This window comes from Doryrhamphus excisus, linkage group LG15, assembly GCF_037039965.1.
Source record: "Doryrhamphus excisus strain RoL-2023G ecotype Guam linkage group LG15, RoL_Dexc_Guam_v1.1, whole genome shotgun sequence".
Taxonomy (NCBI): Eukaryota; Metazoa; Chordata; class Actinopteri; order Syngnathiformes; family Syngnathidae; genus Doryrhamphus; species Doryrhamphus excisus.
The window spans coordinates 10,317,997-10,333,278 of NC_136371.1; the positions used below are offsets into that span (position 1 = coordinate 10,317,997).

The following is a 15,282-nucleotide window of genomic DNA, read 5'->3' on the forward strand; positions in this document are numbered from 1 at the left end:
ACTGCATCCTTCGAATCAGGGCTGGTGACATATTTATGGGTCGACCACTTGACGTTTTTGTTCCATAACCCTCGGAATCTGTTAAAGAGCTCGAGCTGACCGCGGTGGCGCTCATCGAGAGGTCCGGCTTATGAAGCTCAACAATCCAATGGCATTGAAAGGAAGCTTTTTTGCCTTTGTCATAAACAGATCATGAGAGTGTGAATACAACATATGCAACATATACAGCATATAAACATATGCTTGATAATATTTGTTCTTTTTGCCTTTTCAAGCTCTACTTAGAACTCCCCGTGCATGCGTGGGTTTTCTCCGGGTACTCCGGTTTCCTCCCACATTCCAAAAGCATGCTAGGTTAATTGGCTAACTCCAAATTGTCCATAGGTATGAATGTGAGTGTGAATGGTTGTTTGTCTATATATGCCCTGTGATTGGCTGGCGACCAGTCCAGGGTGTACCCCGCCTCTCGCCCAAAGACAGCTGGGATGGGCTCCAGCACCCCCGACCCTCGTGAGGATAAGCGGTAGAAAATGAATGAATGAATGGATTTGGCATAGCTACTGTATGTTATTGCGGAGTTGTTATCGTCAATTGTTGTTGACCTTAGCCTGCAGGCATGAAGGGTAAGGGTGAAATTTCGTCCCCAACAAAGGGCTGAACAATGAGTTTAATAGGTCCCCTTTATTGAGAAGCAAGAGTAAAAATGAATATGATTATTTCCTCAACTTGTTCCTGCTAATTTGCTGCTCTTGCTTTGTAATTCCCAGCACGTCACACGGAATCGTAGTATATCTGCCATGCACAAAGTCCAGCGCAGGGAGCTCAAAGCATCCATGATTGGAATACTCCTGCAGCGGGGAAGTAGACTCCAGAGAGTCAGTGCCCTGAGCCAAAGGGGACCAAGAGGTGGATGGGAAATCCCAACGTCTTGTCTGGCTCTGGTGAGATTACTCATAGCGTAATTTCCACTGAAATTCCACACAGAAAGGCTAAGCCACACCTCACGCTGGCTGTGATCACTACCGAAGCACCAAAAAACCAAATGAACTTTCTTTTTCCTTGCTGGGAGCAAAAGAAGGTAAGATGCACAGATGAAAACTGCACCAAAAAAGCCCCCCGAGCAGTAATGAGAGGTGGCGACTTGGGTTGAATTTGTTTGAACATCATGCATGAAGCAGCTCATGTTTATAGCCGGCTTATTAGCAGGCTGATGAGACGACAGCTTGCGTGTAGGGAAAAGCAGAAGGACTAGAGAGGGTGTCTGCTTTTTGTTGTCAGTTTCAAACGGGCACTAAAATACTTTTAACGTGGATAATTAAGGTTTTTTTGTTGTAAAATAATGAAAGCAGCTGTGCTTTCATTATACAATGTATACAATGGAAAATAATGAAAGCAGATGTGCTTTCATTATTTGATGAAACTGTGCATTGAGATCTACTAAATCTATACACTAAATCTATATACTAAATCTACTAAATGCTTTTGTCTCGATGAATGCTGAATTGAGCAGATCTCTAGGTTGAATTCTCCCGCCAGTCCTGATCGTTCGCATCATTGAATATTTCCACTTTAATGGGATTGGAGTTGCTGTGGCGACTGTATGTCACATTCTCATAAATGAGACTGCAAGGGAAAAATATTGGAATGGAACACAAGCAAGTCCACCATGAAAACAAGAAAAAAAACATTAAGTAGTCAAAATGGACCAAACAGCAAAGAAAGGTAATGATCATCCCTAAAAGCCTGTGACAATGACCGCCAATCAAATAAAGAATAGAGAAAGTGTATTGAATCAGACGGTTCCTGCAGCTATGCATCCTTACAGTAAAGTGGCCACAACTAAAGCTCAAATATGTGAAATATAATTGCTGGGGTGTCATTGACCCACCGGCTACATATTCAGAGACCTCCCACTTCTGTCAATGTATACATTAATGAAAACGAGGGGAACTCCCATGGGTTATTCCAAGCTCTACATCCTCATTTCCAGCACTTCCGTCTTGGACTGCCCGATGATAAATGAATCAGGTTGATGTGTCACTTTTGCTCTTTTACATTTCACGCCTTTTGGTGTGAATTAATCATCCAATTGGGTGACAAAGTGAGGAGAAAGTTGGTCTAGAAAAAGTCAGCCTTTGTGAACTTGTTTGTTGTTTGTGTATGTTTCAAGGATTGGCTGGCAAATAAAAAAGCATGGAGACAAATTTTGGCAAATTGAGCTCACTGCAGGGTGTTCGCTATTCCAAAACGTGCTGGTTGACCTCCATCATGCTGGGTACGAGCGTAGAACACGCTCCTGGGGGAGCAGCACCTGAAAATACATGCATTTAATATCTGACTTTCATCTTCCAAGCCAGGAAGTGGGTTGGATTCTTCTTCTTTTTAGCCATTCATTAATTTGAAACCACAGCTTGCTTCAAACAAGAAAGTGGTTGAACATTGACCCATCTTTGATTTCCCCAACAGGCATTCATTATTGCAAACATTTAGAGGTCCCTTGTGTTTTGCAAAGCAGGACATACTTTTCTTGGCTGTGTATGCAGAAAATACACAATGTGCACAGATCCCAAAACCAGAAGAAAACAGTGAATTATGCACAAAGACAATAGCTTACCCTTTATTCAGGTCAATCTTGGGACTGCTGCTGTTGTCCCTCATTTATAGCAGTTAATTCATTCCAGACCTGACTGTGATAAATGAATGGTATAAGAGTCAATTTTTAGCATTTTTAAAGCCACGTAGGCATGAAATAACACGCCAATAATCACAATTACACTCTTATTGTTTATAACACACTTCCCAACACTTACTGTAGGCTGCAGGTACTTGAAATGGCCGCAAGCTAGTAACCCAAGAAGCTAGCAAACCAATTCGTTATTACCATTAATTATCACCATCACACAGAAGGAGGACAACAAACAACTATGTTAACTCCAAACATACTTTGACCGACAAAAAGGTCTTTCAAGGCATGCTGGGAGGCACTCCCAGTGACACAGGAGTGATGCGTGGGTTTGAGGCCCCTGTTCCAAACGCACACATAGTATACAATACTATACTGTATTGTGTACTGTATACCACCCACCAAGCATGGGATAAACCGCCCTTATGGACCACGCTTTATCAATAAGTTTTGCACTGTGTGCGTTTCTGTCCAGGCTGGTAAGAAGCCCTCCGCATCAGGTAAAGGCTACTTATGATAATATAACTCAGTGAGGTTCATGGCTGGTCAGACATCGTCACAGTCAGATTCACAAATGTATGAACTTCATAGATCAGCTTAGAATTAATATTTGGCAGATAAATAACTTTATATTTGTATATCGGTGAGAAACTGAACCATTCATGTGTTCGAAATTTGCAACTCCCCACTTCATACTCGGGATGACATTGCCATAAAAATGAGATATCAGGCCATTGGTCAGGATCTGGTGTGTGTTGGTAACAGGTCTGGTGAGTATGCTGACTGTGCAATAATTGGAATGTTATCAGCTTCCAGGACTTGTGTACAAAACCTTGCAGCATGGGGCTGTGCATGATCAAACCTCAACATTAACATTATTACGTTATCATCGTAGATGAATGGCACAACAATCGAACTCAAGGATCTTGCCGGTGCATTCAAAACATGTTTGTTGTCCTACGTATATGCGCGTAACTCCGCCCCCCCACACTCACAACACTGAATATAAACTTTTATTTCATGTATATACAGTATATACTTCATTTCTTAGTACACTGCTGCTGCGTTAACAACCAAGTGCGTCACTCCAAAATTCAAAAAAATCCAAAAAACAAGAACTGGGATATAACTTTCCCACTTTTGGACAGATTTAGTAGAGATACTCAATTGTTTTAGGCCACAATTAAATTTACACAAGTACACACAAACCGCTGCTCAAGCTCTGCAAACCATTCTGTCCAGTGGACAGTGATCATTCATTCATTCATTTTCTACCGCTTTTCCTCACGAGGGTCGCGGAGGTGCTGGAGCCTATCCCAGCTGTCTTTGGGGGAGAGGCGGGGCACACCCTGGACTGGTGGCCAGCCAATCACAGGGCACATATAGACAAACAACCATTCACACTCACATTCATACCTATGGACAATTTGGAGTGGCCAATTAACCTAGCATGTTTTTGGAATGTGGGAGGAAACCGGAGTACCCGGAGAAAACCCACGCATGCACGGGGAGAACATGCAAACTCCACACAGAGATGACCGAGGGTGGAATTGAACCCTGGTCTCCTAGCTGTGAGGTCTCTATATTATTATGTAATAATCATTATTATTAATTAGCCTATTATTATTACTATCATCATTCTTCTTCTTCTGATTATTACTGCTACTACTACTAGTAGTAGTAGGCTAGTATTAGCCTGCTTATTGGCTTGCTTACTAGCCTGTTTTTGCCCTATTATATGAAATTTGTCAGAGATGTTTTTGTTAAAAAAAAGTCAATTAAAAACAAAAAATCAAATAAAAATATCAAATTATTTAGAGGGGCTTAAGAATCCCCTCTAAAATATGCCTAATGACGCCACTGTGAACAACACAATTTTGTGAGATCCAATAAAGGAGCTGCTTTTCCATATTCATGTGAATAAAATAGAGGTGAAAAAGAAAAAGACTCACAAGAGAGAAAGCTAAAGACTGTGCCGTTTATTTTTGTCCCCGGCTTTTTCACACATTCTGGGAAAGCATCTGTCTCGTGCTCTTAGGATGCTGCCGCCTGTTTGTGACTCTTCCCAAAGTGTCCTCCAGTGACACGCCGGCAGACTGCATCTGTTTTCTCCTAAGAAACAGCGTGCAGTGCTGGGACGAGAACCGGGGGAACTTGTCATGTTTCACAAGATTCTGCACTGCTAACAGTTATTATTATAGATATAAATCCGTCTCAGGTTTCCAGTCATTTGGTGCTGAATGACAGCTGATGAGTTGTGCTACTGCAGAGGAATTCATAGGATGCATCACCAACCTCCGCCTCCTCTTCTTCTTCCTGCACTCAGGCATATTTTGCAGACTCTAGCAAAACATTTAGATTATACCCGAGGGACACAATTGCAGCAGGAGCAAATTGGGAAGTGAATGAAAGAAAAATCAATTACGGCAAACGCCTTATTAACAATCAGTGCTGGCGACGGGGTTTCTGCTGGCTTTTGTGGTGGCTGATTGTTCAGGCAGCGGCGTTCACAGCAGTACTTTGGCGGCCAACGATGTCAGCGTCAAAAGAAGAATGTTTTTAGACATCATTTGCAACATCACTTGGAATAAAGAGAAATTGTTATTTCATTCTGTTTTCTTCGGTTTTCTTATCCGGTCTGGGCCATGGGGGCAGAGGTCTCAGTAGGGAACTCAAGACTTCCCAGTCTTTGGCCACCTCTTCCTTTTTAACCTGGAGGACACCAATAGCTGTGATACATCATTGAAACTTGAGTAAGGAGTAAGAAAGTCTACGGAAAGGTCTTGACATTTACGTCAAGGTGACCTTTGAGGTGTTACTTTACCTTATATGTAACAACTGCTACTGATACATAGAAATTAATAATATCAGTTGCTTCCATGCTTTGGTAAAGTTCAAAGTTATCCAGGACTTTCCAGGATGGCACTGAAGATGCTGTAGCTATCCCTGTCCATGACTAGAATGTATCACCAAAAACGGAGGGTAAAAACCCGCTACCTGTCATCCATACACAATATTATCTTCTCTCTAAAAAAAACAAAAAAACAAAAAAACAACTATCATCTAGTTCTTCCTCGACATTTCTAAATTGATTGAAATCAATCCAACGTCAAGATGCTCAGCTCATTCAGGTCACGTTGGCGAGACACAGCTTAGGAGGTAGGATGGTTGATTCCCAACCTGTTGGTGGCTAGTTCGATTCTCGACCCTGCTGAAATCATTCCACTTATTCATACATTTCAACTTTTATTCTGCAATTTCACATTCCAACATTTCAAATTCCGAATGAATATTTAGTCTCACAACTGTTACCGATGAACTAAAGCACATACATTTAGAGCAGTTACTGCGGAACTAATGGCTACTGGTTAGGGTTTGGTAGGCTTGTTCTTCATTAACTAGTCTAATTTTGTGTTTGTCATTGTAAAGTGTTCTGTTTCCGTAACATAGACATAGACATAGACTTTCTTTATTGTCATTGCACAATAACACAGCAGTGAAATTGCCAACGAAATGTCTTTGCCTGGCTCCTGTGTAATAATAAATAATAAATAATAATGTGGAGAATAAATAGATGACATCAAATATGAACAACAATGTACAGCGTAAACAGTAATTTGTGCAAATAATTTAGAATAAATAACAATAATTTAAAGTTTTGGTTGTGCGCGTGTGTATAGTTCAGACCAGTTTCAGCATTTCAGTTTTCTACTGAAATTAAAAAGTGAAATGGCCCCCACCCTAGGTACTTAAAATAATGCCTATATAGTTTTTAAGGGTTTTCGAATGGTGCCACATAAACCATAATGGTTCCAAGGTAGTTAAGCTTATCTTATGTGACTCTTCCGCTTGTAACATTTGAGTAGACTATTCGGGAGCGCCATAGCTGGCAAGGCACATTTCTCTTCCCTTTTAAGGGCAAGTCAGGCCACACAGCCCGCCTGGTGCGCCCAGCAGGGCGACCCCCGTACACGGACCACAGCTGGTGCGAGGCCGGCATGGCAGAGATGAACATCTGGTTTCGTCGCATCAGTCGTGACCCCCGGAAGGAGGGGTGGTTTGGGGCAGTGATGTGGTTTTGGCAGCCTCGACTGAGACATAGCATGCTCTGATACCTTCTGCACATTCTGACGGAGCGCAATGACATGCGAGTATAGACACATTGTGAGAGCGGGGACGCTTCCTTGTTGATTGTCTTCTGCATATTCATTAGCAGTGACATCCACCAGAAGGTTATTATTCATAAATGTCACACTGTAATTAATTAATCCTGTCGGCTGGTTGCTCTCTTTGCCTCGCTAATGAGCCAAGTCAAGCTGATTGTATTCATGCTCATGTGTCTAAACATACAGCTCTATTTTGGACTGGGATGCCAGGATATTTCACTTCATTAGCAGACAAACTGCTGCAGGGCTTTTGGATGGGCAGGACGCCGTTTATTTGGCTTGTTGGAGTAATGAGGGTGTGCTCGGCTCTGGAGTCAAAAGTGAGTCCGTGTCTCCGCCAATGAGGCAAAGTTTACTCACACTCGGATAAGAATCACCTTTGACTGGTGATGAGGTCCGCAGAGGCAATTATGGGGGCAATTTTGAGCTGTTTAGCAAATTGATTTTCTAAAGCTACCCCAGAGGCACATCCATTACTATTGGTTTGAATTTTAATAAAAATCCAATATGAATTTGCACAAAGCCGGGAGGAGTAACTCCAGCATATTAGGCTAATAGAGAAGAATACTGTGGCTCTGAATGGCCCGCAAATGGTTTGACATTTACCCTGCCATGTGCTCAATTATTGGGAGAGAATTTTATCCCGAGGCTCTGTGCGGTTATGCATGGTGCTTTCTGCAAATGGACGTAATCTATACAGGCTTTAAGGGACTCTCGCTGTGATGATGCCTGGCCTCGGATTACGCTGGACTCAGATAGCCTCTTAATTTGTAGGCTGAATTTCAAAGAATCATCATCAACGACGTGTGCCGAGCGTATTTTTGTGTGCCTCAAGCCTCACACCCACGGTTTCACTTGTCGATGGCAGATGGAAACTCCAACTCCATGATTTATCAAGCAGTTTGTCTTCTGAAGATAGTAACTGGAATAGCAATCTGGTTCAAACAGAGCCTTGAAATGCATCTTTTCACAAAAAGCCTTTTTTGTTGTGAACTGATATTTTCCTGAAACTCAAGAAGTGTGAATCGGTGTCAAGTTGCACGCAATAATGATAAGCCACCCCTCTTACCTTCAGTGGAATGAATAAACGGTTCATTAGCAAAGTGTTTCAAGTCTCTACAAAGCTCATCTATGAGACAAATGGACATTGGAAGAGTTGTCAGCGCCTCTCATCTTGCCGCATGGGAGCAATGGCGATAACATTTCTAAGGTGTGAGGTTACTGCTTGAACCCTAGTTCCATTTCTCCTTGGTGATGACAGTCATCATACTATAAAGCCTTGTGGATCACTGGTTTGGTCCAGCCTCTCTCTCTCTCTCTCTCTCTCTCTCTCTCTCTCTCTCTCTCTCTCTGGCTCTTCAAGCGCTTTTCACTGAAGTGTTGCATCACTGCAGAGGTGAAACAAAGGTGGCAAAATTAGCATATTTTCTACATCAGTCTAGTGTGGACCAGAATCTGCCTCCACAACCCCCCCCCCGTGTTCCAGACATCTTCTCCTGTCAGCTCAGAGGCAAGTCAGACCTGTGTTTGGTAATTTAGAACCCCAGCAGATTAAGAAAGCGGACCTGGCAGAAAGCTTTCAACGTGGAAACTCTCCACCTTCTGTGCACGCCGGCGGAGCTTGAAAAATTAATTTGCCTGCGCTTGTCACGGCGGAATTGTCTGGAGAAGAGGAGTCTAAGGGCACTGCAATTGTGTGCATTAGGGAGAGAAAACTTCCAACAATGGCAGGGAGGTGTCCTCCCAAACTTTCTTGGGTAGTTGGGATTAAGGTGCTGTCAGTATCACGGGGGACTCTGCAAAGAGTGAGATTAGGTGAGAAATATTACCTCAAGGCTTACTGTGCTATCTTTCTCTGCTGCTTTATGACTTCCTGACAGTCGACTAAAACATTGTTTGCTTGGAAATGTGTGTGTGAGTGTGGTGCCCCCCCACGGAATCACCCCATCCTGGATTTCTTCCACTCATGGCTTGATGTGCAGACCCTACCTGGCAACATTTGCATCAGGTTTAAGCTGTGCTTCTCCCATAGAACTGGAGAGGAATTTTTTTTTCATTTAAGTTAAAATACGGGAGGGCGTCAGGAAGGCAGCTGAAATAAAATCCAGAAGTTTCTCTGTGAAAATGGCAGGGTTGATATGTTACAGGGGTAGACGTCCTTCACACACTTTTTTTAATTTTTTTTTCAAGCAAATGTTTTATGAAATATGACTTTAAAATAAAAAGGCAGATAGGGGGACATATACAAGTGATATGGAATATTCTGGTCACTAGGCAGCGGTAATGACACAAAACATTGAGACGTTACCTTACTTTATATTACCTTAAAGAGGTAATTTTCGGACGTTTGTATTTATTTGTGGACTCATTTCATGGCAGCTACACACGATAACGCTCACAGAAAACGTTCTAGATCTTCCAGAATCTGCACCACATCTATTTTCTATTGACAGTCAGCATACATTTGAGGCTAACTGGTTAGCTCGCTAGCTAACAGCCATATTGTGTCCCTGCAGCATGAGATTTGAGTTACGTGTTGTAAACAAAGAGGATGAGTGTAAAGATGACTGTATGGTTATGGTCATAAACAGGTTTTCTATGCTCCAACTACAAAGTATTACATTTATTGATATGAAATCCCATATCGTGGAAATTATTTTATTGCGGTCTGATCTGCAACCAAATAACCGCTATAACGGGATGCGTCATTTAATCGTAAAAACCCTATTTAGAAAGTCATAAACAGGTTTTCTATGCTCTAACTATGAAAATACTGTATTATTATTGAATTCTACTTTGTGGAAATTCACTTATTGAGGATGGGTCAGGACAACAATCGATAGACAACTGTTGATCAAAAAAAAAGAGCACATTCAGTGAATCCAGTGTCTCCGTCGTCTCTCATTCTCATTTTCCCTCGCAATGATCCTCAAAGGAAGCGAGGCCAGATTTAGATGCAACACAGCTTCTATTCAAAATAATGGCGGCTTAGGGATGACCTTGGTAACTATAGCTATGTGCCCTGTGGTGAAATGAGCCACACAAACATTCATGCCCCCATAAAAAAAAGAAATTAAAATGTGGTGCTTTCGTCGGAGTGTGCGTTTCTCTCATTCGTTTACCAAATTGAAGAAAAGCCGGTCACAACAGCAAGGATTAAAGTGAAATGTTCACCCACTGTAAACCAACGTTTACCATAACGTTTACCCACAGTCATAGCTCGAAACATTGTCTCTTCTACCAGGACATGTTTATTTACAGCGGCAAATGACAGGAGTCACAAGTGTTGCACAGGTACATACAGAGAGACATCAAAATTCCCACTTCCTGCACAAAGCACACTCAGCAAGAAAGGTCCAAAATGGTGTGGAGGATAGGGAGACAAGGAGGACACACTGTACACTGAGATCACACACCTCTTTTAACCCCCACTAGAAAAGTGGACAGAGGCGGGGGTGTGGGTGTTTTCGACTTATTCAAATCCAAAAAGAACAAAAAGAAAGTATAACGCCACCCAGGCACTGTGCTCTCATATATGTAGTCAGTGTGATAGGCAGCAGGAACCACTCCATGGTGAGACCATCGGTGTGACGCAAGTATACAGTAGTATCGTACGTGGGCTCGATGCTCGAAACAGACACAAATCAGAGACAAAAACCAGTCAGAGAGGTGGATGCATGGACCCGGGGACACCATCAGTGCATCATCAGTTGCTCACATTCACGGGAGGAGGCCATGATTATAAATATCCAAAGAGTCATCTGGGTAGCCAGACACTAACTTCTTCATTTATTTTGGAAATTGGGACGCTGCGATTGTGGAAAAACTGGACACAACGCACATGCAGATGCATCCAAAAGGTGAACATGCAGCCTAGTGCATGGAGATTATTCATTCATTCATTCATTCATTCATTGAGGCGCACACACACACACGCGGGATGGGCATTTAGTAGTCATCACATCAACCTGAACTTGGACTCGTGTTCTGCTTAGTGTTCAGTATGTTTCCTGGAAGTCGGAACAGCACACCTCACAGTCACATTTGGTGGCAAACAGCAGTAAAGTTGTCATCCAAAAGTGTGTCTGACTCAGATGATTTAATCACTGCCTTCATTTGGATTACATTGCTTTAGGCTTCAGAGGAAACAAATACCTGGACAACTAAACTTCTACCATCGTGTAAGCCTGGCTCACATATAACATGGCAAAAGAAGATGAAACTGCCTTTTGAAACAAGTCACATCTTTTAGGGTATATTTACATCAAAGCTCACAAAATATGTTTTTTCTTCTCCACCTATGTACAGCACACAATGTCAGCGAGCAGCCTGACAAAGAAAAGACATCTGAGGCATCAATGAGCAAGGACATCAATGTTCATGTTGACTTCTCCATTCCTTGGATCCCTGCGTTCAGTCCTACCAACAAAACTGCTTTGATGGATGAAAACATTCAAGGTCTTTCAAAAGTCCACTGGAGGCGACTGACAACAAAAATTCACGCTGGATTATCACACATGGCAACAGCGGCAACTATTTTCATTGTCAACATTGTACAAAAGGCTTTTTTCGACAGTGACCTCAAACCACGTGCTGTTTTCCACCACAAGTGTTTTTCTTCTTTTTTTATTAGAATTGCAAATGTTGAGTTTTTTTCTGGAGACACAGAACAAAACAACAAATGAATCATTTAAGATGAACTAAAAAGAGAGTTCTTTACCTGACCTGACGAATACAGGCAAAAAAAAGAGGTTGACATCATTGGGATCGGCGCAGTAGCATCACCAAGCATCGCCTCGGAGTGTGATGGTGAGAGGTCAGCAGGGGGTCTCGGACCGAGTCATGAAACAAACACCTCCAACATGAGCAGTCAAAACCACACACGGCAGAGGTGGGAGCAAGTCAGTGTTTTGCAAGTCTCAAGTCTTTTATCTCAAGTCTCCAGTCAAGTCTCAAGTCAAGACGTGCAAGTCGTGACGTCAAAGGCTTGACATTTTTCAGTCCTTAGTTATGAGCGCTGTTTACCAAATAAGATGCTATTTTTTAACAAAGTAACGATCTATTACACTTGACAAATACAATTATTACATGTTTTTAGACCAGTGTAAAAAGACATAGGCCACATGGAATCCAAACGGGAACAGATCACGAGGTAAAAACGATGTAATACATAAGGCACACCTATCTGTGACGCTGTAAACAGACACGCAGACAGAACCACATGACACCAAAACTATAGAAGAAGAAAAAAATGCATCGTCTTCCAAGGCTCATCTAGACTGACGACAGAGTGGGATTACTTCTGCGACTCATTTTCGAGGATAAGACAAAAAAATATCAGAACAATGTTGACCGCTGTGACTCATGCCAGTCAAAATATTCTGATATTTTGTTGGCTTGTCACTCCTGGTCATGTGACCGCGACGGGGCAGTGACATCATCGTTTCTGGAAGGCATAAAACCGCTTCAGGCCACCCAGAACGTAGTATCTGTGTTGATGAAAGGCTTAAATTATAAAATACTTGAAAACATTCTGTGTGGACAGCCCCTTAGTCTTGGCCTAGCATTCAGGTTTTTATGTAATCCACACATTTGTTGTTTGTTCTTAAACCTGATTGGGTGTTAAGACGCATTCGTTGAGGCAGATTCAAAGACAAAATAGTTGAATATTATGAATGAGGACACATTTTACTCAACACATTCAAGTCATCAGATTAAAGTCCATGTCAAGTCCTGAGTAATTGACGTCAAAGCCCAAGTCGAGTTTCAAGTTTGATGATGTCAAGTACGACGTCATCAAAATTGTGACTGTGGAGTCTGACTTGAGTCCCAAGTCGCGTGACTCGTGTCCACACCTCTAATACATCGCGGCTTGGATGTCAACAGTTTTCAAGGCATCAAGGGGAAGCCTGATCAAACTGCTTGGCCTCCACAATTGCTTGTCACAGCCATTATGTATTCAGACAAGCACTCGCCTTGACGCAATTAAACCAACCTGGAGAGACACGCTGTCATGAATCATGAAATACAACAACCAGAGCCCGCAGACCCTCCAAAACATTCCTGTGACTTCTCAGATAAGATGAGTTATAGCTGTGGGAACACAAGAATGGTGTAAAAAGCACACAACAAAAATAACATACAATCATAGTTCAACATGAGCCTTCCATTTACGTCAGCATTCATGCTTCCATCTAAAGTTTTATTTACACATGCCTCCCACCTTTGAACAAAAAAATCTCTCTACTATGTTCCAGTGCTGTAGTTTGTCCAGGTTTTGGTCTTGTGATCCGAATGTTCTTGTGGGTGCGAAAGGACCCTTTATGCTTTGCTGTCGCCTGGCTTTGTGTGGATGCTGTGGTCGCCATGCAATTTGATTTCAATCGTATCCGGCTTGAGAGACTCTTTGCCATTTTCTTCCTTCAGCGGCAGCTTCCTGCGGTATGAGAACAGAGTGTGCACATCAGCGTTGATGTGTCCTTGTTACAGGCTGCAGCTTGATGGAAAGACGGAAATGATTTGAGCAACGGACAGAGAAGGCGGGCTATGAGCAACATGAATGACAGACAGTGAAAGTGCTCGCCGAACAGCCATGAGGAAGCTCGTTAAAATGAATGAGAAAGCAGCGGTGAAGCAGTTATATAAAAAGGTGTAAACCCATTCATATTTCTCCTTCTGTTTGGCCAAATGGAATCCAACAGGTACTTAAAAAATCTGGGAAAACAAAAACTTGATTGAAGGTTTGGCTCATTATGTAGGAGTTTTTGGAAAGCTTGCTTAGTGTGGACATAACCTCATGTTTACCTCATGATGAGCCTTATAACATGCACGGATGATTACAAAAACACGATGTTTCCTGGGCTGTTTTAAAAAATGATGTACTCATCATTGTACTTCTGAACAGAGGTGTTACAATGCACTACTAAGTCAGCTGTGGTTGCTTTTTCAAGCTTCTAATTAAACAAAATCCGCATGACAGCCGGTGAATGTGTTGTTATGTGGACAGAGATTTTTTTTTTTTGGTTTGATTTATTTTCAGAAAAAGTAATATTAGCCTGAGACTGCTTAGTTGCTTCCTCTCTCCAACCCAACTCAACCCAAACCCAACCAATATTTTGGTTTCCTTAGAGATCATGGAGATTGGCAGGTGAGTTGCTGCGGCATCTGCAGTGATGCGGACTCTGCATCGGTCATCTGTGGTGAAGAGGGAGCTGAGCTGAAAGGCAAAGCTCTCAATTTACCAGTCAATCTACGTTCCTGCCCTCACCTGGAGTCGCAAGCTTTGGGTTGAGGCCGAATGGACAAAATCACGGGTACAAGCGACTAAAATGAGTTTTCGCCATAGGGTAGCTGGGCTCTCCCTTAGAGATAATGGCTTCTAATTTTGTGGCGCAGCGCAAAGTAGCGCACGGTGGCGCACCCCATGCAGTGGTAATTTGGTCCAGCAGCGGTGTGCTGGATTAAATTGGTAATTTGGAAGAATGGGCTGCGCCGAGATGGGTGTGGAGACGCACCAGTCTCTGAACTGGCCTGGGAATGCCTCGGCATCCAGGAGGACCTGGACTAAGTGGCCAGGGAGACGCCAAGTCTGAGCTTCCTCGCTTAGGCTGCTTCCCCTGTGATCTCGTCTCGGATAAGTGGTAAAAGATGGATGGAAGGTTGGCTATTCAGCACCATAATTGGGCAAAATATAATGCTATTATAATGTTAACATAATGTTAAATAAGAGCTCTCTTACAATGCCAGTCAAAACTGAGCAGAACTGTATTATTCATCTTTTTCGACACCTTGAATAAAGACAAATAGTAACTTAAAAAATTCAATCACTTTAGATTGAACTTTGATTGGGTTTAGCCAATGGAGCGTAACTGGAGAGCCTTTAAAGAACCAGTTGGCCTGTGTAGTCATTTAAATGTTAATTTATGGAAATGTTAATTATAGCAAATTACATGTCTGCACTTAAGGCACTCCTATAAATGTACAGTACAGTGGTTTACATTGCCAGTGATACTACACCTTTGAGCGGTTGATTATTGTTGAGCTTTTTTCACTTGCACCATGTGTAAACCAAAGGATGTCCGAGCCTTCACAACTGCATACATACAGTGTGTGCTCCTTTTGCCGCACTAAACACTGATAATTATTCACCACATCTTGCTTTTCTACTTGACGAAGAACCTCCAAAGATAAATTTCACATGCACAACAACACGGAAGTGTAAATAGAATATGAACAGGGAGCGTAATTTCAGACATGCACGTGATGACTATACTGTATGCATGCAAACTGGAAGAACACACAGTGGGTAAATGTTAGTGAAGAAGACATTATGAAGAAGTGAAGAAGACATACTGTGGTTGAAAAGGTGCTTGGGTGGCTGTTGTAGGTGTACCTAAATGGCAAAAAGAAGGCTTCTTTTCTCATTCAATAAGA

At 42.3% G+C, this 15,282-nt stretch overlaps 1 protein-coding gene and 1 long non-coding RNA gene across 4 annotated transcripts in view; one reads left to right on the forward strand and one right to left on the reverse strand.

Annotated features, from left to right (window-relative positions):
* Positions 1-11,660, forward strand: part of LOC144901798 (uncharacterized) — a 39,839-nt gene extending 28,179 nt beyond the window's left edge. Inside the window, exons 2-3 of the long non-coding RNA XR_013629901.1 lie at positions 768-941; positions 11,158-11,660. This is a non-coding gene — a long non-coding RNA (uncharacterized LOC144901798). The remainder of the gene's footprint in view (positions 1-767; positions 942-11,157) is intronic.
* Positions 11,468-15,282, reverse strand: part of ncam2a (neural cell adhesion molecule 2a) — a 169,529-nt gene continuing 165,714 nt past the window's right edge. For 2 of the 3 annotated variants that reach the window (XM_058052518.2, XM_058052517.2), the window contains exon 17: positions 11,468-13,285. In XM_058052518.2, coding sequence (XP_057908501.2) covers positions 13,171-13,285 — 115 coding nt within the window. In that variant the 3' untranslated portion in view covers positions 11,468-13,170. Of the gene's footprint in view, positions 13,286-15,201; positions 15,242-15,282 lie in introns of all 3 variants that reach the window. The other variant, XM_058052519.2, reaches the window with a different exon arrangement.